This window comes from Notamacropus eugenii, chromosome 3 (assembly GCF_028372415.1).
Source record: "Notamacropus eugenii isolate mMacEug1 chromosome 3, mMacEug1.pri_v2, whole genome shotgun sequence".
Classification (NCBI taxonomy): domain Eukaryota; kingdom Metazoa; phylum Chordata; class Mammalia; order Diprotodontia; family Macropodidae; genus Notamacropus; species Notamacropus eugenii.
In genome coordinates, this window is record NC_092874.1 from 332,405,699 (window position 1) to 332,431,465 (window position 25,767).

At 35.7% G+C, this 25,767-nt stretch overlaps 1 protein-coding gene across 30 annotated transcripts in view; it reads left to right on the plus strand.

The window, feature by feature from the left end:
• UBAP2 (ubiquitin associated protein 2) overlaps positions 1-25,767 on the plus strand; it is a 144,736-nt gene that overhangs the window by 63,172 nt on the left and 55,797 nt on the right. For 27 of the 30 annotated variants that reach the window (XM_072596982.1, XM_072596991.1, XM_072596992.1 and 24 more), the window contains exons 7-8: positions 10,398-10,452; positions 10,852-10,955. The exons of 2 other annotated variants lie outside the window; for them this stretch is intronic. In XM_072596982.1, the coding sequence (XP_072453083.1) occupies positions 10,398-10,452; positions 10,852-10,955 (159 nt within the window). Of the gene's footprint in view, positions 1-5,516; positions 5,635-10,397; positions 10,453-10,851; positions 10,956-25,767 lie in introns of those variants that run through there. One more of the 30 variants, XM_072597011.1, reaches the window with a different exon arrangement.

Sequence of the window (25,767 nt, forward strand, 5' to 3'; positions counted from 1 at the left end):
CTTGATCCATAAAGTCTACACTCTGTTTTTGGTGATGACCTTTAGGTAGATCAGTGATTCATCTCTTAATCTGTTGTGGGGTCAGTTAATTGCTGTAAGACAGTTTAAATTTCCTTCTCTTTTAAGTCTTTTTTATTTTGAGTCTGTTGAGATATTTAATATGTCAAGTAGTATTTATCTTCAGGGGTAGCTATGTGATACAGTGGATAGAGCACCATGCCTAGAGTCAAGAAGACCTGAGTTTAAATCTTACCTCAGACACTTACTAGCTTGCGTGACCCTGGGCAAGTCAGTTCATCTCTGTTTTCCTTGGTTTCTGCATCTATAAAATGGATGATAATATTACTTACATCTCAGGTGACATAATAATTGTGAAATGCTTAGTGTAGTACCTGGCACAATGTAAGCACTGTATAAATGTTAGCTGCTACATCACCGTCATTATGATGTTTGGTCAATATTCATCTTCCTAGAATTTGTTACTTGGACAAAATTTTATACATCCTGTGCCTAATATAATTCTTTCCAGTCTTTCTTTCATAGCTCTCATTTCTTTTCCATTTTTTTCTTGAGTACTCTCATTAGTTTTTAAAACCCTTGCTTCATCTCTTCTAGAACTTCTAGCTGAATTTATGGCCTACCCCTGTTTTCCTTTGAGGCTTTGCTTTTGTTTTTAAAGTCATTCTTTTCTGGGTTTGTCTTGAGTATCCCTTATACCTCAATAAACTTTTAAAAAAAACTTTTAAAAATGTTTTTTGTTTTTTAACATAGCCATAATTTACCCAGATATCCTTCACCTCTCCAGTGCCCACATAATAGAAAAAATACTGCTTTTCAAAGAAAGAGAGAGAACAAAGAGCAAGGAGAAAAATCAATATTACTGATCAGTACAACAAAAATGGCCAAAAATATGTAATGTGAAGCACAAGTAGACCTTCCTTTTCTGAAAAAGGGTGAATTAGGAACATTAACTCACATCTTTCCTTTCAATACATACTTGTTCTTTAATATTCAGTTTTTGATTTGTATTTGTGTTTTTGTTTCTGCTTACATTGCTTTATTTAATGTATTTGTTGTTCTCTCTGCTTACTTCATTCTGTATCAATTTGTGTAGATCTTTTCATGCTTCTCTGAATTCATCATATTAATTATTTCTTGAAGCACAGTTATATACCACAAAAGTCTCACAAAAGCTGACTGAAATTTTCCAGGTTATATGGCAAGAGGAGGTTATCCCCAGGAGTTCAAGGGTGCCTCCGTTGTCCATCTCTATAAGGGTAAAGGGAATAGATTGTCCTGTGACAATCACAGGGGGATCTCTCTTTTAGTCATTGCTGGCAGAATTCTTGCTAGAGACCTCCTTAATGGGCTGGTCCTTCACCTGAGAACCAGTGTGGCTTCAGAAAAGGCCAAGGAGCAGTTGATATGGTGTTTGTTGCCCAACAACTCCAGAAGAAATGCCAGAAACAGAACAGAGATCTGTACACAACATTTGTAGATCTGACCAAGGCCTTTGATACTGTTAGTCATGAGGGTTTATGGAAAATTATGTCAAAATTTGGTTGCCCAGAGAAGTTTATCAATATTGTACATCAGTTTCATAATGGCATGTTTGCGTGGGTTCTGGATAATGGACAATGCTCTCGTGCCTTCACAGTCACCAATGGAGTGAAACAGGGCTGTGTCTTTGCTCCCGTGCTAAAAAACATGATGTTTTCAGCCATGTTGACAAAAGCTTTCAATGAGGATGAACACAGCATCAAGCTCAACTACTGTACTGATGGTAAGTTCTTCAGTTTGAAAAGGCTACAAGCCAAGATCAAAATGAAGGGAGTGTTGGTGCATGATTTTCTGTTTGCAGATGATTGTGCACTCAATGCAGCCTCTGAAACTGAGATGCAACAAAGTATGGATCAGTTCTTTGCTGCCTGTGCTAATTTTGGCCCAGTAAGTAACAGCAGGAAAACACCATCAGCCACCATCACAGCATTCATATGTGGAACCATCAGTTACAACAAATGGAGAAGTTTTGAATTCTGTGGATAAGTTCACTTACCTTGGTAGTATATTTTCCAGGGATATACATATTGACAGTGAGGTTGATGCATGCATTGCCAGAGCCAGCTCACTGTTTGAAAGGCTCCAGGGAGAGAAGAGGTATTAGACTCACTACCAAACTGAAGGTTTACAGAGCCGTTGTGCTGACCTCATTGTTGTATGCCTGTGAAACATGGATAGTCTACCAGCGCCATTCCAGGAAACTGAATCACTTCATTTGAACTGTTAAGATTCTGAGAATCACCTGGCAGGATAAGGTACCAGACACTGAAGTCCTTGATCGAGCTGAACTGCCAAGCATTCAGACTATGCTTCAGAGAGCGCAACTCTGATGGGCTGGCCACGTTATTTGAATGCAGAATTGACTCTTACCAAAAAGATTTATTTTATGGAGAACTCGTGTGGTACAGGTGATCACATGGTGACCAGAAGAAGTGATACAAGGACACTCTCAGTGTCTCTCAAGAACTTTGGATTTGACTGTGCAACATGGAAGACACTGGCACAGGACTGCTCAGCATGGTGTGCCCACATCAGAAAAGGTGCTATGCTTTATGAGCAAAGCAGAATTGAGACAGCACAAAGTAAATGCAGGATCCACAAATTTGGGATATCTACCCTAAATATTCACACGGACTACATGTGCCCAACCTGTGGTAGAGCATTCCGAGCTCACACCGGTCTGATCAGTCACAGTCAGACACAATGAAATTTCACTTTCTCATGGTGATGTCATTTTGGTTCTCTTTGAAGATGAAGGACAGCAACCAACCAATACCATTACATTCATGCTGAGTTGTTGAATATTTGTTGTTTCCAGCTCTTTGGTTTTCTTTTCTTACTGTGTATTTAAGTTTAAAATTTATTTTTTAAATTAAAAAAAGTCATGGATCCCCTGAAATCTTTGTAACCTCTGCTTAGGGTCCTGTGTAGTAGATATTGTTGCAGCCTAGAATTCCTGTGGTAGGAATTTGAACCCTCTACTCATTCACAACTATACCTTTGTTGTGGGACCTTCAGCGTTCACTAATTATACTACATAGGATTTTTTTCTCTAGCAGTGAAAACTCATCAGGAGTGTTGTATTAGGAAGGGTTTTATTTCACAGTATTTTCACTCTTAAGTGCTTAATTCTGTCATTTTAGGAGTGAAACAGTTATTGGAAATCATCTAATTTAAATTCACTTTAAAGTTGAACAAGGCATTATTAGCCTTGCATCAAACTCCCAACCAAAACCAAATTGACCCAGTGGTGATAGTGGACAAATTTTGTTTTTATTTTTTACGGTTAAATATTTCTTTTCTTTTTCTCCCACTTCTCCCCCTCCCCCCATTTGAAAAGAAAAGAATAAAAATACTTGTGACTGATATACTAATATGCACAGTTAATCATAACCATTCCCACCTTTGCTCCTTTCAAAAAGATATATCTCATTCTTCACCATAAATGCGTCATTCTCTTTTAAAGGAGACTGGCAAAAGTCTCCATCCACCAACGATCAGTCTTTGAAGGCTATTTTTAGTGTTTTTACTATACAAGTTGTTCTTGTTCTGTTCATTTCATTCTTTATCAGTTCTTACTGTTTCTCCGAAACATCATTTTGATCATTTCTTTAAAAATAATTTTCCATTACGTTCATACACCGTAATATCTTCAACCAAATTCTTTGCTGCTGTAGAAGAAATGACCATAAATTACTTTTGTACATTTACAGCCCTTTGTTCTCCTTTGCTTTCTTTAGGGCTTAGATCTAGTAGTTATATACAACCTAGTTACCCAGGTTAAAGTATCATATGAGCAGTTTTCTTTTTTGTAGTTCTTGTGCATCTGATGGATGTGAGTTACAACATCAGAGTCCCTTTAACTTGAATTTCTCATTATGAATGAGGAATTCCAAAATAGTGTGTAGACAATAATATCTTTTGTATGATGTATACATAATGAGAGAACACTGAAAATGTGTGGTATCCATTATATATTTTCCTCAAGTTTTTTTCTCTAAGAAAGTATTTTTATTCAGGGAAATAAAGGTGCTTTTTAAAAATAGATTGTTAATAACATATTTTGTTTGTATATCACCTGTTTCTATTGCCCTCTTGTAAGCCTCTCCTAGAAAACAGTGCCTTAAAATAAAAAATTTAAGGAGATGCAGGATGGAGTTCAGCAAAACTCATCAGTTTATCAAAAAGTCTGACATTACATGCTGTGCTGTGTGTGTGTATATATATGCATTTGTATAGATTTCTTTTTTTTTTAATTTATTTAACTTTTAACATTCATTTTCACAAAATTTTGGGTTCCAAATTTTCTCCCCTTTTTGTCCCCTCCCCCCACCCCAAAACACCGAGCGTTCTAATTGCCCCTGTCTGCAAATCTGCCTTCCCTCCCTCCCCACCCCTTCCCTTTGGAAGGCAAGCAATACAATATAGGCCAGATCTGTGTAGTTTTGCAAATGACTTCCACAATAGTAGTGTTGTGTAAGAACTAATTATATTTCCCTCCATCCTATCCTGTCCCCCATTGCTTCTGTGCTCTCTTTTGATCCTGTCCCTCCCCATGAGTATTGACCTCAAATTGCTCCCTCCTCCCCATGCCCTCCCTTCCATCATCCCCCCCACCCTGCTTATGCCCTTCTCCCTCATTTTCCTGTATTGTAAGATAGGTTTTCATACCAAAATGACTGTGCATTTTATTCCTTCCTTTAGTGGAATGTGATGAGAGTAAACTTCATGTTTTTCTCTCACCTCCCCTCTTTTTCCCTTCACTAAAAAGTCTTTTGCTTGCCTCTTTTATGAGCGATAATTTCCCCCATTCCATTTCTCCCTTTCTCCTCCCAATATATTTCTCTCTCACTGCTTGATTTCATTTTTTTTTTAAGATATGATCCCCTGCTCTTCAGTTCACTCTGTGCACTCTGTCTCTATGTGTGTGTGCGTGTGCATGTGCATGTGTGTGTATGTTATCCCACCCTGTACCCAGATGCTGAATAGTTTCAAGAGTTACAAATATTGTCTTTCCATGTAGGAATGTAAACAGTTCAACTTTTGTCAAGTCCCTTATGACTTCTCTTTGCTATTTACTTTTTCATGCTTCTCTTCATTCTTGTGTTTGAAAGTCAAATTTTCTTTTCAGCTCTGGTCTTTTCATCAAGAATGCTTGAAAGTCCTCTATATCATCGAAAGACCATTTTTTCCCCTGAAGTATTATATTCAGTTTTGCTGGGTAGGTGATTCTTGGTTTTAGTCCTAGTTCCTTTGACTTCTGGAATATCCTATTCCATGCCCTTCGATCCCTTAATGTAGAAGCTGCTAGATCTTGTGTTATCCTGATTGTATTTCCACAATACTTGAATGGTTTCTTTCTAGCTGCTTGCAATATTTTCTCCTTGACCTGGGAACTCTGGAATTTGGCCACAGTGTTCCTAGGAGTTTCTCTTTTTGGATCTCTTTCAGGTGGTGTTCTGTGGATTCCTTGAATACTTATTTTGCCCTCTGGTTCTAGAATCTCAGGGCAGTTTTCCTTGATAATTTCATGAAAGATGATGTCTAGGCTCTTCTTTTGATCATGGCTTTCAGGTAGGCCCATAATTTTTAAATTGTCTCTCCTGGATCTATTCTCCAGGTCAGTTGTTTTTCCAATGAGATATTTCACATTATCATCCATTTTTTTCATTCTTTTGGTTTTGTTTTGTGATTTCTTGGTTTCTCATAAAGTCATTAGTCTCCATCTGTTCCATTCTAATTTTGAAAGAATTATTTTCTTCAGTGAGCTTTTGAATCTCCTTTTCCATTTGGCTAATTCTGCTTTTGAAAGCATTCTTCTCCTCATTGGCTTCTTGAACCTCCTTTGCCAATTGAGTTAGCCTATTTTTCAGGGTGTTATTTTCTTCAGCATTTTTTTGGGTCTCCTTTAGCAGGGTGCTGATCTGCTGTTCATACTTTGCTTGCATGTCTTTTATTGCTCTTTCCAGTTTTTCTTCCAGTCCTCTAAGATGATTTTCAAAATTTTCTGAGCCCTTTTTGAGCTTTTCCATGGTCTGAGCCCATTGCGTGGGCTGGGATGCAGAAGTCCTGACTTCCGTGTCTTCCCCTGATGGTGAGCACTGCTCTTCCTCATCAGAAGGGAGGGGAGGAGAAACCTGCTCACCAAGAAAGTAACCCTCTATAGTCTTGGTTTTTTTCCCTTTTCTGGGCATTTTCCCAGCCAGTGACTTGAGCTCTGAATATTCTCCTCACACCCACCTCGCCTCCGGATCCTCCCAGCCAGTGCTTGGGGTCTGAGATTCAAATGCTGCTTCCAGCCTCAGGGCTTTGGGCGGGGGCAGGGCTGCTATTCAGTGTGAGATTAAGGTCAGGTGCTCAGGTGGGGGCAGGGCCGCCTCACAGGCTCAGTTCCCTCAGGGGGTTTATGCAGAGACCTTCAACAATGGATCCAGGCTCCTGCCTGCTTGGGGAGCCCCGGTCTGCCACTGCCCCTCAGCTTCTGCCTCCCGAGGGGGCCTGAGCCATGGGGGCACCCCACTCCCCTCTCGACCCACCAAATAGACCCTCTCACCGACCCCTGTCACCTGTGGGTGGAGGGACCCGCGTGGCGGCTGGAGATCCTGTCCCTGAAGTCCGCTCGGATCTTTTCCTCTTGGTGCAGGGGCCGCGGCAGGGCTGTACTCAGCTCCCAGTCCCGGCGCCCAGTCCGCGGTGTGAAGGACCTTTTGCGAGAGGTTTGCAGGTCTCTCTGGAACAGAAATCTCCCTCGCTCCAATGTTCTGTGGCCTCTGGGTGCAGAATTAGCTGTGAGTTACTTCTTTGTAGATGTACTATGGGTTGTGAGTTCGGAGCTATGTGTATGTGCGTCTTTCTACTCCGCCATCTTGGCTCCGCTCCCATTTGTATAGATTTCTGTAACGTATCCTGTACTTCTCTGTATGCATTTTGTTGTTTTATTACTGACCAGGGAAATCCTGTTATACTTAAATATCACAATTTATTTAGTAGTTCCCTGATCCAGAGGTATCTTTATTTACATATCCTTACTACCATAAAATATGCTGTTATAAATGTAAAATAGGACCTTAAATATAGGATATTTAAGATATGCTTTATATATTTGTATATAGCCTCATAATTTCATCATAAGCAAATCACAATTATTCACTATGAATCCCCTCTTCTCATCTCACAACCCCTTCATATTATTATTCCCCCAATTCCTCTTTTATTCCAGTCTGGTCATCAAGAGTTAGCCCTTCTGGTGTTTCTTCTGTCTCCTTTGTTGGGTCATCTGCACTTTATTCCTGCTTTGCCAACTATCTTTTGGGCATTTGGGGACTGAATATCTCACTGGCATTTTAAACTCAGCATGTCCAATACTGAATCCATTAGCTCCACTCCCACTTTCCCCCCAAATCTCTTTCAAAACTTTGTTCTTACTTTTCAAGTTGCCAACGATCCTTTCAGTTACCCAGTTTTGCAGCCTTATTTTCGCATTCACTACTCTCTCAGTATATTCAAGAATTTGCCAATTATCCCAATTTTTTGTCCCGAAATTTCTCTAGAATCCCTGCATTTCTTTTCACTGTCATAGCCATCACCCTCTTTCAGGCCCTCCACTCCTCAGCTGAACAGTTGTAACTGTTATGCTTCCCTATTTCTAAACTTGTCTCCATTTCCTCCTTTTCCCAATTTCCTTGTTACCCATCTCTGTTCCTTACAGTGACTATCTTATTTCTATAATATTCTTCCTCCTTTATCTACCTATTGGAATTCCTTGATTTCCTTCAAATTTCAATTGGAAGCACTTTCTGATTCTACCAGTGAATAGCAGCCCCCTTCATAAACTTGCTTTTATTCATTTTGTATCTTGTTCATGTATTTCTCTTTGTGCATGCTGTCTTCTTTGTCAAGAGTGTAAGATCTTTGCGCCTAGGAACTATTTCACATTTGTTTTTGTTTCCCCGTATCTTTTTCTAGTGACTGATACTGTGGGAAAAATGTGTATTGATTGATTCAGTTGACTTGATATTTAAAGGAATTTGGTGAATCCTTTAGCAAAAATGAAACATAATCTCCTGATTTGTATGTTTGTGTTTCTTTTGACATATTATAGAAATGAGAAATATTCCTCACAAATAAAGATTATTGTGGACTGGGGACCAAGAAAACTTCTTGGTACCTATTCTGATGACATCTCATTGCTTCTTAGACCTTTTGCAATCCTGAAATGATTCTTTAACCTTTTCTGGTTTTCTCTTTTCCATTATAAATAATTTGTGAAATTGATTTCCAAGCAGTGTACATTATTAAAGTGTTATACATATTATATTGATCTACTGTTGTAACTCTATATTTTTAAGAACTGTATGTATAGCTGAATCTACAAAACTAGCACCCTTCTCGTGATATTGCAACTACTAAAGCGAATTTGTTCTATATTTCTCTTTGTCCTTTTCATAATACATTTCTTGGGTAGCATTATTTTTTAAAAGTTAACCCATTTTGAAAAGAATGATGAAAATTATCTTGGTTGACTTGTAGTAGGTTACCATCGTTTCTATCTGATTACTTACTGGTTCATTCATTCTCAGTTATGAGAAGATCCTAAGGAGTTACATAGGAGAGATTTTTAAATTATATAATTTATGAATCACTGATTTAAAATTCATTTTAGCACATGTTTTGCAGTAAAAAGTAAGATCATACATTTAAAACTGGAAAAGCGTGTTAGAACTAATCCAGCTACCTCATTTTATAGATGAGACTCAGGCCCAGAGAAGTTAAATGGTTTGCCCAAAGTCAAATAGGCATAGTAAGTAGCCTAGCCAGTTTCAACTCACATCTGGATCTAAATTCTTAACTGAAAGTCACTGAGAATTTGTTCATGTCCACTTTCCACCAATCTCTTCAGAGAAGATGCTTTGCCTCTATGTTCTCAAATCTGTTAGGTCTAAGCTTGGTCTTCATAGACTCCAGACTTATTTTTTAATAGTTTCTTATTGATTGCTTTCTGTCCCTTGGATTTTCCACTGCTTTCTGCCTGAGAACTCCCTTATAACAAGTAATTTTTTTTTTAATGAAAAGAAGAGGAAAAAATTTAAGCAAAGCAATTGATACATGTTTTAAAAATTGACAACACACACACTCTTGGACTTTGTAGCTCTGCAGAAGAATGTAGTGAAATGTCTTCTCATCACTTCTTTTCTCTTTGTAATGTAGCAATATTCAGTTTCAGTTATTTTTCTGGTGGTAGTTCTTTCTATTTACATTGTTGTTATTTCACATATATTTTTTCCTGGCTCTGCTTATTTCCATTTTCATTATTTCATGTAAATTTTTCCATGTAGCATTTATTTTCATTTGTTTTGTTGTTGTTTTTGCATTTACTTTGTTTTATTCATTGTGTATATTTTCCTGATTTTGTATACCTTACTTCATTAGTTCGTGTAAGGATTTTATGGTCCTCTCTATTCATCATATTTTTTCTTACAGCACAGTAACATTCTATTACATTTCTGTACTAAAATTTATTTAGCCATTCTCTAGCTGATGGATAACTCCTTTGTTTTGTTTTGTTTTTTTGCTGCAAAAAATGCTACTAGAAATATTTTGTAGCATTTACCTTTCATTTTGTCACTGATTTTGTTGGGTTTTACATTTAGTGAAATTTCTGGGTCAGGATATAAGCACTTTCTGTGACATAAATTTTATTCTTTTCTTTTGAAAGAATTGTCAGCACACGTTACTCTATGGATGATTCATCTTATTTTTATTCAGTTTAGTGTTATTAGAATAATTAATGGATGTGGTAGTTGTCATTCATCTAGCTGACTCATACATGTATATAATATAAATTCCTTTTTTAAAAAGAGCTCTTTGCTAAATAAATAAGAAATTTGATACTTGCTTTTTACTCTTACTGCTCAGGAGGCTGGCCTTCAGTAATTTAAAGACCCTGGTATTAGTAGGTGGGGATGAGTAAAGATACAGAGAGGGATGAATTTGGGTTGTAACAGTGATATGGAGGTATTGTTCTTTCTTTTGAAAAACTATTCTTCAGTAGTAACTACATTTTTGGTATTGTGGAATTGTTAATGCTACATATATTCGCAGGTTTTGCTTTCCAGATGTAAATGAAAAATTTAGAATTGGAAGAGACCTTGGGGTATCTAGTATAACTTAAGAAAGCAATAATCGTGAACATGCTTGAAATTTTCATATGATGGGGAACCCACTGCTTCCTGAGGCACTCTCTTTTACTTTTGAACAACTCTAATTGTTAAGAACATTTTTCTCATATCATAGCTTAAATTTGCTTCTTTGAATTTGTCTTTTGTTTCCTTTTGTAGGATTTGGACGAGGTAGAGGGAGAGGGGCAGGGCGTTTCTCATCCCAAGGTATGGGGTAAGTATCAGTTTTCTAGTCTGACCAGTTTCCCCTCTTAGTTCCTTTACCCATCTTGCTTTTGCTGTTTTATTTTTGCCATAGTTGCTTTCCGTAATTGTGAGTATTCAGCTTATATTTCATTCCCATGAAAAGATTTGATACAGGAGAATAGTTCAAATACAACAGTTTCATTTAGGCAGTTTAAAGATGTGTAGTTAAATTTAGCTAGTGTAATTATGTATTAACAAAATTCAGTGTTACAAAGCTGAATGGACATGGGTTTTTGTTGGGTTTTTTTGTCTGTTTGAGAGGGCTACTATTAGAAGTAAAAAGAAATGGGATTTTTCCTGTGGTAATGCAGCCACACTTTAACATGGTGTTGGAATATTATCCTTTGCAATTCTTTTCCAATCCTAGGACATTTAACCCTGCAGACTATACAGATTCTTCAACCACTGATGGCTTTGGAACAAAACCAGAAGTTTGGGAAGCTGGCCAGAATGATACAGATGATGGAACTGGTAGGATTCTCCAAAAAGAATTAAGCTGTAATAAAATGCTCCAATCAGGCCTTTTGAAAGTACTTGAGATGAATTATTTTTACAGTAATGGAAATCAGTTTCATGTATGATCACAAAACTAAAGAAACCAGACAGATAATTGGCAGTGGTTTTTGAAATCTGAAACGAAATGCAGACAACTTAGAACTTAATTTTGTTGATAATCATGAAAAAATGGACTGTTGCAGATATTCTGATTTTGCTAAATTTTGCCCCCAAACAACTGATAACATTCAGATGGTCTGTAGCCTATAATGCATTTCATTTTATTTGGAACTAAATTACTTTTTATCAAATATCAGATGATAATCTTACAGAGTACAGTTTTGCCCTAAACTCCTAAGGAGATCATACAAACTGTGAACTGGTTTTTTTCTAGCAATGTTTATAATTGTGTTGTCTTCCTAGGAATACATGGATATAAGGTTGAAAATAGAGATGTTAGTACTTAATTGTTTTTTTTAATAGCTTAACAAAAACTCAAATTTACAAAATTCTCTACAGTTCAGAATTATTTTTCTCCCAAAAGGCCTTGGTTGGTAGATGACAAAAAATGTAATTTTCTAGAGTTAAGATGATCAAATTAAAGGTCAAGAAATTTAAATCTTAAGTACTTGATATATTCTCTATAATATAAATTTGGTAAGTAGAGTGAAATGCAGAGATTTCATATCTCAGATCAGTCCACAGAACCAGCATAGGGCAGATATAATCTTGCTCAAAGCCTTCCAAGCAAAAATTATATTGAGCTCAAAGGTAGAAAACCAAAATTTGGCATTTAATTTTATTTTCACGTATTGTCCTCATAAAAAGTTTGGGCTACATTTACTTTATCAAGGCCAGAACAAAATTCTAGAGTACTAACCTATTAACTCTAACTAGATTACATAACCACTTGATAAAAAGAAAGAATCCACTTATTAGTGGAATTAATATAAAATGAACAGAATGATTTATACTTTATGATAGTTAAAAATTTGTGTAGGATCAAATTGATTATTTTAATTTTCTTTGTATTATAATTATTTTACATATTTGGGGGGATTTTTTTTTTTTTGCACCAAGTGAAGTTACACAAATTCTTTCCATGTGCTTCATTGAGTTTTTGTAACAGTGTTGGACCCAAAGTGTAATTAAGTGCTTATTTCCTAGGTAAGATCTCTTACAAGTTATTGGATATTAGAAATATATACAGTCTTTGGAAAGGAAAGCCAGAGTGAATCATAGTGATTTAAATCTCCTCTTCATCGAGAAATCTAACTATTACAATATTCCATAAATAAAATTTTTTTCAAATGAATTCTCTAAATCAGAATTCAAACCTTTTTAGTTTTGAGAGTTATATCTAGCTGTATTTCCATGAGATTAAAACATAAATTTTTAAAAAATATTTAACAATTAAATAAAAATAACAATAAACAAGCACTTATGGAAAATACCTTTTCTAAATTAAAAAAATGAGCAGGAAGGTCAGCATTATTTTTTACATAATATCTTAATATTATTATGAAAATTGCAGACCCCTTAAAGGATCTGGGAATTTCTAGGAGTCTATCAACTACATTTCAAGAATTGCTGGTTTCCAAGTTAGAACTGTTGGTGTGATCATGGAAAAAAGTGAAGAGACAGTGCTTTCTGAAAAGTCTTTGTTGTTCTTCTGAATTTGTGGCCTTGGGCAGTTTTTTAGACATCTTTCCCCTCCCTGTTTAATTTGAGATGTTATCCAATTTTAATTAAGAGATATTAGGACAAATCAAAAAAATTTAAAGATTCACAAGTTTACTTAGAGGCATAGATTTCTGGTTATAAGGCCTTGTACAGGTCATTTAATCCAGTTTGCTAATTTTACTGATGTGGACACAACAGCGCAAGATTACTTATACAGAGTAGCTCACTCTGGCAGTTGCATACACCAGCTCTTTTCATCATTCTATGATTTGAACTTAAAGGCAACTACGCAATGTTTTATTAGCTCCTCATTTATCTCGGCTTTCAACATATTATTATCAATTTTTTTTCTCCTGTCCTTTACAGTCCAAAGATCTTCCTCTTGGTAAAGAAACTAGAAACAAAATTAGAATTGAATAGGTTTGCATTCTTTTTTCTTCTAATGTTATCCCTTCTACTTCCAAGCAGGATTCTGTCTTTGGTCCTTGTCTTTTCCTGAATATAGCTAAAATAATGCCTTTTTCCCCCCCAAAATGCTTTGTTTTCAAAAAATATTTTTGACTCTTTTTTTAATCAAATACATTCTCTACTTTATGCTTTTTTGCTATCACAAAAAGTTGTTCCTTTAACAAAGTACAAAAGAGAAGGAAAACCATTCAGCCAAATCAACCAACATATTAAAAGCTTTTAACATTCCACGTCCAAAGAGGAGTGAAAGGTGCCTTCTCAGATTTCTCCTTTGGGATCAAGCTTATAAATGACATCACTGCATTCCATTTCAGTTTTGATAATTTTATTTTCTTTATTTACATTGTTTTTCTTGTGTATATACTTTCCTTGTTCTGCTTACTTTGTACCATTTCATAGAAGTTCCCATGTTTCTCTCCATTATTCATATTTATATTAATGTATGTACCAGAACTGTTTAGCAGTTGCCCAGTCAATGCATTTGCCTTGTTTCCAGCTTTAATACAAAAAAAATGCTGATGAATGTTTGGCCTTTCATTTTATTCCTGTAGATGTATTCCTGGGACTGCGATTCCTGAGTCTGAGTGTCGATTTTTTTGTTCTTTTCTTAGTATAATTCCAAATTGCTTTTCGGAATGGTTGGACCAATTCCCAGCTCCCCCAACAGGTCATTAGTATCCCAACTGTCCACAATACTATTTGTGTTGATTATTCTCATCTTTTATCATTTTTGCTAAAGTATTGGGTATAAGCCTGAAAAGTCAGGTTTTTATTTCCATTTCTCTTATTATTTTATTTATGCTTTTAATTCAGCATTTTTTAAGGGACTGTCTGCCATATTCCAGAGCCTGTTCTAAGTTCCAGGAATACATATGCCCAAGTAAAACAGGCCTTGCCCTTAAGGGGATTGCATTCTAATTGGGAGAGAAAACGTGTGAATATATATGTATGTACTCAGTACTTTTAAAAAATACTTCATTTTCCCCCTAATTACATTGCTAAAACTTATTTTAACATTTTTTTTAAAGTTTTGAGTTTCCAAATTATCTCCTTTAATCCCACCTCCTTGATACAGCAAGCAGTCTGCTATAGGTAATACATGTGTGATCATGTAAAATGGTATCACATTAGTTATTTTGAACCAAAAAAAAAAAAATGAAAAATTTTAAATGAATACAGGCTAGCTTTGGAAGGGAAGATCAGGAAAGACTTCATATTAAAAATGATACTTGACCTGAATTTTAAAGGAAATAGAGGATTTCAAAGGCATATCAAGAGTGTCCCAGGCATGGACCTAGAGAGATCTTGTGTTCTGAACATTAAGCAGGCCATTGTAGTTGGGAGGAAAGTCATGAGAAGAATTTTAAATGTCAAATAAGATTTTAAATCATATCCTAAAGTCATTGAGAGGCATTGGAATGTCTTAAGTAGGGAAGTATTAGGATCAGACCTATGCTTTATATGAATTGCTTGGGCAGCTATGCAAAGGATAGGTTGGACTAGGGGCAGACTTGAAACAGACAAATTAGAGACTTTTCAGTAATTCAGGAAAGAGGTGAAAAGATTCCCCAAACAGCACGGCTTTGTGAGTGTAAAGGAGACAACATATACTAGAGACAGAAATGAAAAGGTGTGGCTCAGTTTGTTAAATTGTGTGATGAAAGAGAGGATCCAAAGATGACATTCAGTTTGTGGTGAGTGGAGGCTGATTGTGTTCTCTGGGGGAGCAGAGATAATGAATTCAGTTTGGAGCCATGTTGAGTTTGAACTACTGGAAATCAGATTTGAAATATCTGTCAGGCAATTGATTTGAGACAGGAATTCAGGAAAGAAGTTGGGGATAACTATGTAGATCTGATGTTCATCTGCTTAGAGTTAATAATTATTAAACCCATGGTTACTGGTGAGGTCACCATGTGAGAGAATGTAAAAAGAGAAAAATAAAAGGGCCCAGGAAACTTAGAGCATACTAAGTTAATAGGTCTAATATTGTTAATTGTAGTGTCCCTTTTTTTTTTTTTTTGAAGTGTTTGCCTTCTTTGATCACATATTTATTAGGTGGTTCTCAGATCTTTCTGTCTAGTCCTCATCCTCCCCTCTGACCTCCAGCTTTGATTTTCCAACTGCCTGTTGGATGTCTCAAAGTGTATGTCTCATTGACTTCATAAACTCAAAGTCTCAAACTGACTCATTATTTTCCCCCCAAACTTACTTCTTTTGAACTTCCATCTTAACATCACAAGTACCACTAACCTTTACTCACTCTTTTACACCCCACATGGAGTTTGTTGCCAAATTCTGTCAGTTTTATCTTTGTAACGTGGCTTATATACTCTCCCTTCTCTCCTCCTACACTGCTAATATGCTTATCATCTCATACCTAGACAATTGCAATAGTCTACTGGTTGGTCTCCCTTACCTTCTCATCTTTCTTACTCCATTTCATCCTCCACTCACCTGTCAAATTGATCTTCCAGATCCCTGACTTTGTTATCCACCTATTCAGTCAACTCCTTATTATCAGTCAGCTCCTTTTTGTCTCCAGGACTAAATATAAAATCCTCTCTTTTAAAGCTCTTTGTAACCTGGCCCTTTTCCGTACTTTCTACACCTTATACCCATCTGTGATTCAGTGACCCTGGCTTTCTAGCACAAGGGACTCCATCTCCTGACTGAATTTTTCTTTGGCCGTTCCCTATGCCTTTAACTCTTCTCTGTCCTCATCTCTTTCTCCTGACTTCCTTCAAGTTTTACTTAAAAGTCCCAACTTTTGCAAGACTCCTTTCCTTCTTCCCCCTTAATTTTAATACCTACTCTTTGTGGTTATTTATAAGTTATCCTATATGTATATTACTTGTACATAGTTACTTTCTAATTGTCTCTTTCCTCGTTAAACTGGGAACTCATTGAGACCCTCAGTACTTAGCACAGTGTCTGGAACATAGTAAATGCCTCATAAATGCGTCTTGACTTGATGTACGTACACATATACGCTTATTCTTTATCAGAGACATTTGCTCTCTCTGCTCAGGGTTTGTTATTGTTTTTTTTATTCAGTTGGCCACTTTCCCATTGTATCCCGTCTGAGTTACTTTTGCGCAAATGCATTGTAGTAGTAATTGAAATTGTTTCATTTTTCTTTTTTATTGCATTTATCTCTTTAGTTAGGAATTCAAACTTTAGGTTTTCTTTTTCATTTGGTGGGGAGGGCTAGAGGGAGAGAAGGTGGGTTTTAATTTTGAAATTCAGCCGTTAGCTACAACTATGAAAGATGTATAATCTGATTCTTATGTCTAATTTTTTTATGTTGTAATATTCAGTCTCATTCACTTTTAAATTTATCATTATATGTGATGTAACGTGTTCATCTGCATCTAATTTCTGTCAGATTTCTTTCTGGTTTTCTTAGCAGTTTTTGTCAGATAGAAAGTTTTCCAGGTAATATGATTTCTGATTTATTGGATGCTGAAAGATTCACTGTTTCTAATTCTTCCTTGTCTAGTCTGTTCCACAGTTCTGCTTCTGTTTTTTTAACCAGTAGTTGGTGATGATTTTGTTTTATAATAGAATTTGAGATTTGGAAGTAGTCATTGCTCCCCTCTTAGTTCCTACTTCTTTTTCATTGTTTCTAGATTTTTTTTACTCCTCCTAGTGAATTTTATATTTCTTTTTTTCTAGCTCTGTAATGTATTCCCTTTGTAGTTTGATTGGTACAACACTGAACAAGTAAATTAGGTAGTATTTGTTGTGGCCTTTCTAGCTTTGTAGCATTGAATATACCTCTATTTAAGGTTTTTTTTTTCAAATTATACTTTATCTTTAAAATAACTATTTTTTAGTATTTTTTAAAATTTACAAAATGAAAAAATAATGAGAAAAACCATTCTGTACATCAAAATGAGTCAGACAATACACACACTATTCTACACCCAAGGACCTACCACATATGAAAAGGAATATAGTGAAAATGTTTTCTCATATCTCTTATTTAGTGCCATATTTGTTCTTTGTGTAACATTTAAAGTAAGATAGACTAAGGCACAGAGTTCAGAGCATGATCAGTTTATCAGTAAAGCACAGATTTGCCAATAGGATCTCAGCTTCCCCATCAGAGGTAAGACCGTGAGGTGAGGGGTAGTTACATTTTTTTTTATAGATTTTAGGGAAGTGCAAAATGTCAAACAGGATGTCATAGGGACATAGGTTATGATTGGTTGATAATTGGGAATGAGGGGCTAGTAACAACCCTCTCCCTCCTTTCTGTGACTAAGAAATGTTCATTGTTTGAGACCCCTGCAAGGTTAGAGATAGTGGACCAGATTTCTTTGGGTAATAAACCAGACATCCTTCAAGGATAACAGATTTCTTTGACAAATATAGAACAGTGATTTACAAGACAACTGAATTTCTATAGTTAGCTCATTACAGGACAGCTCAATTTCTGACATCATGACTTAGGTAGTTACTGCATGAAATAAACTGTAAAGAGGATCAATTTAAAAAGATAGAATTAATTTGATTATTTCATTTGTAATTCTGCAAAATTCCCTTTCAGTAATTTTCTGATTGTTACTATTTACTGTGACTCTGCATCTTCTTTTTTCATCATATTTGTTATTTTTTACAGCACAATAATATTCCATTACATTTATGTGACAAAGCTTTTATTTACTCATTCATTTTCTTTTCTTTTAAAAATTCTGACCTTGACAAACCCTCCAGAAAATTTTCAAATACAAAGCAGAATAAAAAAAGAGAATATGTGAATCCAGGAAATCTCTATTACACACAAGCATGTTTTTTTTTAAATTAATTAATTTTATTTATTTTCAGTATTTTACAATAACTACCATATAACTTGGATTATTATTTTCCCGTCCCTCCCCGAAACGGCATACAATTTTGTATAGGCTCTACACATTCCTATGAAATACATTTTCACTATAGTCATGCTGTGTTGAAGAATTAAAATGAGTGGGAGAAATCATCTAACAAACCAAAACACAATACAGACCCCCCCCCCCCCCCCCGAAAATGATCTGCTACATTCTGTGATTGAATTCCATAGTTCTTTCTCTGGATGTGGAAGGCATTTTGCCTTAGAAGACCATTGGGAATTTTTTTTAAGTCCTTGCATTTCAATGAAGTTCCAAGTCCACCAGAAAAACTCAAACACTGTGGTCATTGCTGTGCACAAAGTTCTTCTGTTTCTTCTCCTTTCACTCAGCATCAAGTCATATATGTCTTATCAGGCCTCTCTGAAGTCTTCCTGTTCATCATTTGTTGTAATACAATAGTATTATATTACATTCATATACCATAATTTATTCAGTCATTCCCCAATTAATGGGCATCCCCTCAATTTCCAGTTCTTGCCCACCACAAAGAGAGCTGCTATAAATATTTTTGTACATGTGGGACCCTTTTCCATTTTTATGGTCTCTTACGGATACAGTCCTGGAAGTGCTGTTGCTGGGTCAAAGGGTATGCACATTTTTGTAGCCCTTTGGGCATAGTTCCAAATTGCTCTCCAGAATGGTTGGATCAGCTCCCAGCTCCACCAACAGTGTATTAGTGTTGCAAATCTCCCACATCCTCTCCAACATTTATCATCTTCCCGTTCTGCCATGTTTGAGAATCTGATAGGTGTGATGTGATACCTCAGAGTTGTTTTGATTTGCATCTCTCTAATCAAAAGTGATTTAGAGCATTTTTTCATATGACTATAGATATCTTTAATTTCTTCCTCTGAAAATTGCCTGTTCATATCCTTTGGCCATTTATCAATTGGGAACACACAGCATGTTTTTTAAGTTTGTAATAAATTCAAGATATTATTTTCAAACCTGTCCTCCTTTTTGATTGCTTCTTTGTCTCTTAAGTGTATTTTTTAAATGTTTTAGTAATCTTTTTTATTTTTGTTGATTCATTCTTTTTTTTAAATTTGCTTAATCTTTTTTTAATTTTTTATATATAATATATGTATTTTTCAGTTCTTAGCATTCACTTCCACAAGAATTTGAATTCAAAATTTTCTCCCCATCTTTGCCCACCGCCTACCCAAGCATAGCATGCACCCCACCCACCCCTTACTCCAGTCTGTCCTCCTCTCTATTACCCACCCTTCTTCCATCCTCCTCCTCCTCTATTTTCCTGTAAGGCAAATTAGATTTCTATCCTCCATTGCCTGTGTAACTTAATTTCCAGGTGCATGCTAAAACAAATTTTAACATTCATTCTTAAAGCTTTGAGTTCCATATTCTCTCCCTCCCCAACCCACCGTCATTAAGAAAACACGCAATTCAGTATAGGTCATTCATGTGTGACAATGCAAAGCACTTCCATAATATTTATATTGTAAAAGACTAACCATGTTTCCCTCTGTCCTATCCTGCCCTTGACCTTGACCTCCCACAGTAGTGTTTGCTGCTGATTATCCCTTTCCCCAATTTGCTATTCCTTCTGTTTTCTTCCCTCTCCTTTCTCCTCCCTTCCCTTTCCTGCAGGGTAAAATAGATTTCCATATCTAATTGAGTGTGTGTTATTCCCTGCTTAAGCCAAATCCTATGAGAGTAAGGCTCAGTTATTTCCTTTCATCTCCTCCTTCTTGCCATCCGTTGTAAAAGCTTTCTTCCCTCTTTTATGTGAGATGATTTGCTACATTCTACCTCTCCCTTTCTCTTAACTCCTAGTACATTACATTCAACAGTAAATTTTATTTTTTTTAGGTATTCTCCCTTCAATTCAGCTCACTCTATTCCCTCTGTGTGTGTATGCGTGTATACAAATGCACACATGTACATATACATACCTACACATATATAATATACACATACATAAATACCCATATACACCTACATATATATTAGGGTAGTTAGAGGGTGTATACATATATATATACATATATATATACACACACACACACACACACACACATATATGTATACACCCTCTAACTACCCTAATACTGAAAAAGGTTTTGTGAGTTACAAATAACATCTTTCCATGTAGGAATATAAACACAGTTCATCTTTAAGGAGTTCCTTAAGGCTTCTCTTTCCTGTTTACCTTTTCATATTTCTCATGATTCTTGTATTTGAAAGTCAGCTTTTCTGTTCAGCTCTGGTCTTTTCATCAAGAATAGTTGAAAGTCCTCTATTTCATTGAAATTCCGTTTTTTCCCCTGAAGTATTATGCTCAGTTTTGCTGCAGGGTAGGTGATTCTTGATTTTAATGCTATCTTCTTGGTCCTCTGGAATATCATATTCCAAGCCCTTTGATCCCTTGGTTTAGAAACTGCTAAATCCTGTGTTATCCTGATTGTATTTCCACAATACTTGAATTGTTTCTTTCTAGCTGCTTGTAATATTTTCTCCTTGACCTGAGAACTCTGGAATTTGGCTACAATATTTCTAAGAGTTTTCCTTTTGGGATCTCTTTCAGGAGGTAATTGGTGAATCATTTCCATTTCTGTTTTACCCTCTGGTTCTAGAATACCAGGGCAGTTTTTCTTGATAATTTTTTGGAAGATGATGTCTAGGCTCTTTTTTTGATCCTGATTTTCAGGTAGGCCAATAATTTTAAAATTATCTCTCCTGAATCTATTTTCCAGGTCAGTTGTTTTTCCAATGAGATTTTTTCACATTGTCTTCTATTTTTTCATTCTTTTGGTTTTGTTTTGTAATTTCTTGGTTTCCCATAAAGTCATTAGCTTCCATCTATTCCATTCTAATTTGTAAAGAACTATTTTCTTCAGTGAACTTTTGCACCTCCTTTTCCATTTGGCCAGTTGTGCTTTTTAAAGCATTCTTCTCATTGGCTTTTTGAACCTCTCTTGCCATTTGGGTTAGTCTATTTTTAAAGGTGTGATTTTCCTCAGCATTTTTGGGGTCTGTTTTAGCAAGCTTTTGACTCACTTTTCATGATTTTCTTGCATTGCTCTCATTTCTCTTCCCAATTTTTCCTCCACCTCTCTTACTTGATTTCAAAATCCTTTTTGAGCTCTTCCATGACCTGAGACCATTGCATATTTATTTCGGAGGTTCTGGATGCAGAAGCCTTGACTTTGATGTCTTCCTCTGTTGGTATGCATTGTTCTTCCTCATCTGAAAGGATGGAAGAAAATACCTTTTCACCAAGAAAGTAACCTTCTACAGTCTTATTTTTTTTCCCTTTTTGGGGCATTTTCCCAGCCAGTTACTTGACTTTTGAGTCCTTTGTCAAATGGAGGGTATACTGTAGGGATCTGTAAGTTCTCAGTTCCTCTAAGGTGGCACAATCGAGGAAGAGGAGTTTACACTTCTCCTGGCTTGTGCTCTGGTCTGTGAGCAACCACAAGCACTCTTTTCTGCCCTTGAAGTGCAAAAAGGGTTCCTGCTCCACTGCCACCACCAGCTCCGCCATGCCAGTGCTCCTCCTCACCCCAGCACTGCCACTCAGAACTGAGACCCAGATCAGCCACGTGATTCCCCCAGGGTCTTTAGGCTGAGGGCTCCAGAAGTAGATGCTGCTGCTGCAGTGTCTGCCTCTGCCCTGGGGCCAGAGGTGTTGCCACAGTGCACTCCCTTCTCACCCAGGTGAAAGAGCTTTCTTACTGACCTTTGAAGCTGTCTTTGGCATTTGTGGGTTGAGAAATCTGGGAACCACAGCTGCTCCCCATGTTTCCGCACCCTGAAGCCTGCTCCAGTCCTGTCAGTGCTATGTGGTCCAGGCTGGGCTGCTCTCTATTCTGAGTCCAGTGGATAGACCTTTACTGTCAGCCTTAAAGGCTGACTTGGGCTGGAAATCTCTTTTATTCTGTTGTTTTGAGGCTTCTGCTACTCTAGAATTTTTTTAGAATCATTTTTTACAGGTATTTTATGGCTCTGGGGGGGAGAGTTCGAGCAGGTCTGTCTTTCTACTCTGCCAACTTGGCTCTGCCCCCCTAATCCTCTATTTCTATAGGAATTTTGGTGGGGTAGGGCAGTACTTTGAAAAAGTAACCATTAGTGAGTAAAACAATGGAAGTGCTTGTTTCAGCTGGGTAGTGCAAATAGATAGAGTGCCAGGCCATGAAGACTCATCTTCCTGGATTCAGATCTCACCTCAGACTCTTACTAGCTTCTGTGATCCAGGGTGAGTCACTTTACCCTGTTTGCCCCACTTTCCTCATTTGTGAACCAGAGAAGGAAGTGGCAAACCACTTCAGACTCTACCAAGAAAACTCTTTTTAGGGTCATAATGAATCAGATACAGCTAAAATGACTCGACTTAACCCCAAAGAGCAAAACAAATAACTCACTGGGCATGTCCAAATATATCTCTCACTCTACGTCATCTGCATGTAGAGACCACACTTCATCTGAGGTTTTCTGGAGTTGTGATTCATAATTGCCTTGATCAGAGATCCTTAAATCTTTTAGAAGTTACTTGTCTGTAGAATGTTCTTGTTATAGTATAAATGATTCTCTAATTTCATTTCAATTCATACAAATCTTACTGGGTTTATATGAATTCATCCCTTTGGTCATTACTTAAGATACAATAACATGCCATTATATACATATACCACAATTTGTTCAGTCCAACTGTTGAACCCTCCCTTTCTACAACCAAAATGGTATGCTATTAACATATTTGTACTATTGCTTCTTTTTGTTCTTTCATCTTTTTAGGATACAGACTTAGTAATAGTATCACTGAATCAAAAGGTCTGCATCATTCCAGTTGCTTTCAAGAATGTCTTGACCATTTTCACAGCTCTTCCTGCATTGCTTGTTTTCCTATAGCCCATCCAAATTTTTTCATTTGTTGTTGTTGTAGTGTATTTGCCACTCTCGTTGAAGGTGAAAAGGCAAGTTATTTTAATTTGCATTTCTCTTACTAACTAGTGTTTGGAGCATTTTTATTTGTGTTGTTAGCTTGAATTTCTCAAGAAATGTCTTTCTTTTGATCATTGTAAAGTAGCTATCATGCTTTTGCTTCAATACAGTCTTAAATATCTCAGACATGAGATCTTCATCAGAGAAATTTACTAAGATTTTACTAAGTTGCATTTCTAATTTTGACTGCCTGTATGTTTGCACAAAACTTTCCAATTTTATGTAATAAAAATTGTGTCTTATCTTCTGCAGACCTCTCTATCCTCTCTCTTCTATCTGTCAGTGTGAAAGTTATTTTCTTTCTTGTTCCAGTAATTTGTTTTTCATGTGACCTTTTAATGTGATCCATTTGGAAATTATTGTGGTTTATGGTGGGAAATTCAGTCTAACACTAATGCGCTAACCTTTTCTAGTTTTCTCCAGCTAATGAACTCCTGAACTAATAAATTCTTTCAAAGTTGTTGTGGTCTTTTAAGTTTATTGAACATTCTCATTACTATGTTTGTTTTTTGTATGTTATATGCCTAATTTGTTCCACTAATAGACTTTTCAAATATCAAATTGTTATGATTATTATGGCTTTGTAGTAATAGCTTAAAATCAAGTACTGCTAGGCCACCTTCCTTTCATCTTTTTTTTTTAATTTTCCTTAAGATTTTTGTTCTGTGTGATTAAAAATTTTTTTCTAGCTGTTGAGTATAATTTGATGGTAGTTTGATTTATATGCCATTGAAAAAATGACTTGGTATGACCCCACCCATAAAGCAATTTATACATTCTATAGTAATTTTTAAAAGTTTGTTTTTCATTATCTTGCTCCAGGGTTTTGTGGGTAATGTATAAAAAAATCTGAAGTTTTGTGGAGTTTTGTGTTAGTATTTTCAAATTGGTTTTAAATAACTTTTTAGTGTTCTTATCCTGTCTCCTCCAGAAAGTGTGCTTATTTCCTCAATTTCTTTTTCTTGTGTTATTGATGGTACCATCATTAGTAACACTACCAAATAGTACTAGTAATGATGGACATCTTTGCTCTACTCTTCATTGGAAAGAGCTCTAGTTTATATCCTTTGCAAATAGTGTTTTTGATCTTAGAGATATCTACTGTGTATCACATTAAAAAAAAATTCTGCTTTTTAGTGTTTTTAACAGAAATGAGAATTATGTTTTTTTAATGCCTTAACTATATTGATATAGTCATGTGATTTTTATTGTTTTTGGTATCACTGGTTTATTTTGCTTAATGTTTTCCTAATATGCTAACCTTTGATTGTTTAAAAAAAGTCTCTCTGATCATATTCTAGAATCTTGGTGATAGTAATATACTACATTCAATTTCTTTGCTAAAATATTTTATTTAAAATGTTTGTCAATTTTTTTTTTTGAATACAGGTTTATAGTTGTTTCTCCCTGGTTTAGATATCAAGACTACATTTCTATTATAGATAGAATTCAGTAAGAACCTGTCTTTCCTATTTTTAGAAAAAGTTTATATAGTATTTGAATTAATTTTTCTTTCAGTTTTTCTCAGAATTCACTCAAATCTGTTAAAAAAAACTTACATAATTGGACAAAATCATTTCTTTTATTTTTTCATTGTTAAATTTTCAAATTTTTTATACTGGAAAATTGTTTTCTGGTCTCTTTTCAGCCAGACTGGTTACTATGGTTTCCCCCGTTTCCATTTTGTTAGTTTCTTTGATTTTCAGGGTGGTGGTTGTTTTTTTTATTAATACTGTTTTGGTATTTGGTTGGGCCTTTCAGTTGGATTTTCTAGCTTTTTTCTGAGGTTATGTGACGAGTTCGTTTTTCCCTTCCTGTTTTTGGTCAGTAAATTTTTAAAGATTTTAGTTTTCCCTTCAGGCCTGCTTTGTTCTTAAAAGTTTTAATCTCTTGTCTTGTTCTTCAGTGAAATTTTCTGTTGCTTCTATGATTTGTTCATTGGCCACTAAATTTTTAATATTGTTATCGAAACTAAGGGACATTTATTGACCATAACTTATATTGTGCTGTGGTCAACAAGGACGTTTAGTATTTTGGGTTTTTTTTAATGCCTCAGTGTGTGGTCAGGTTTTATAATGTATTGTGTATGGCTGAGAAGTAGGTATATTCCTTTCTTTTACATTAAGTAATCACCAGAGACTAAGGCTTCTAAACTGTCTTCAACAAGTCTTTTTTGATTGTGTTTTAGATTGATTTATCTTGACCTAATAGGAGTGCATTGAGAATCCTCAATTATAAATTCTATTTCTTACTATAAATTGATTGGCTTTTCCTTTAAATGATATGCTTTTAGGTGCATATATGTTTATCAGTTCATTATGATACCTCTAATTATAATTTTAAATTAAATCTACTTTTATTGTTGCTTTTTCTAAAATCATGATTGCTACTCCTTTTTTCTATTTCACCTGTTTGTAAATAGTATTTTTTCTAATTACATGTAAAGATAATTTTCAACACTCATTTTTGTAAAATTTTGAGTTCCAAATTTCTCTCTCCCGCCTCCCCAAGATAGCAAGCAAGCTAATATAAGTTAGACATATATAATCATATTAAACATATTTCTACATTAGTCATGTTGTAAAAGAAGAATCAGAACCAAAGGGAAAAAACCACAAGAAAGAAAAAAACACCAAAAAAGTGAAAATAGTATGCTCCAATCTGCATTCAGACATCATAATTCTTTATCTGGGTGTGGTTAGCATTTTTTATCGCAAGTGTTTTAGAATTGGCTTGGATCTTTGTATTGCTGGGAAGAGCTAATTCTGTCATAATTA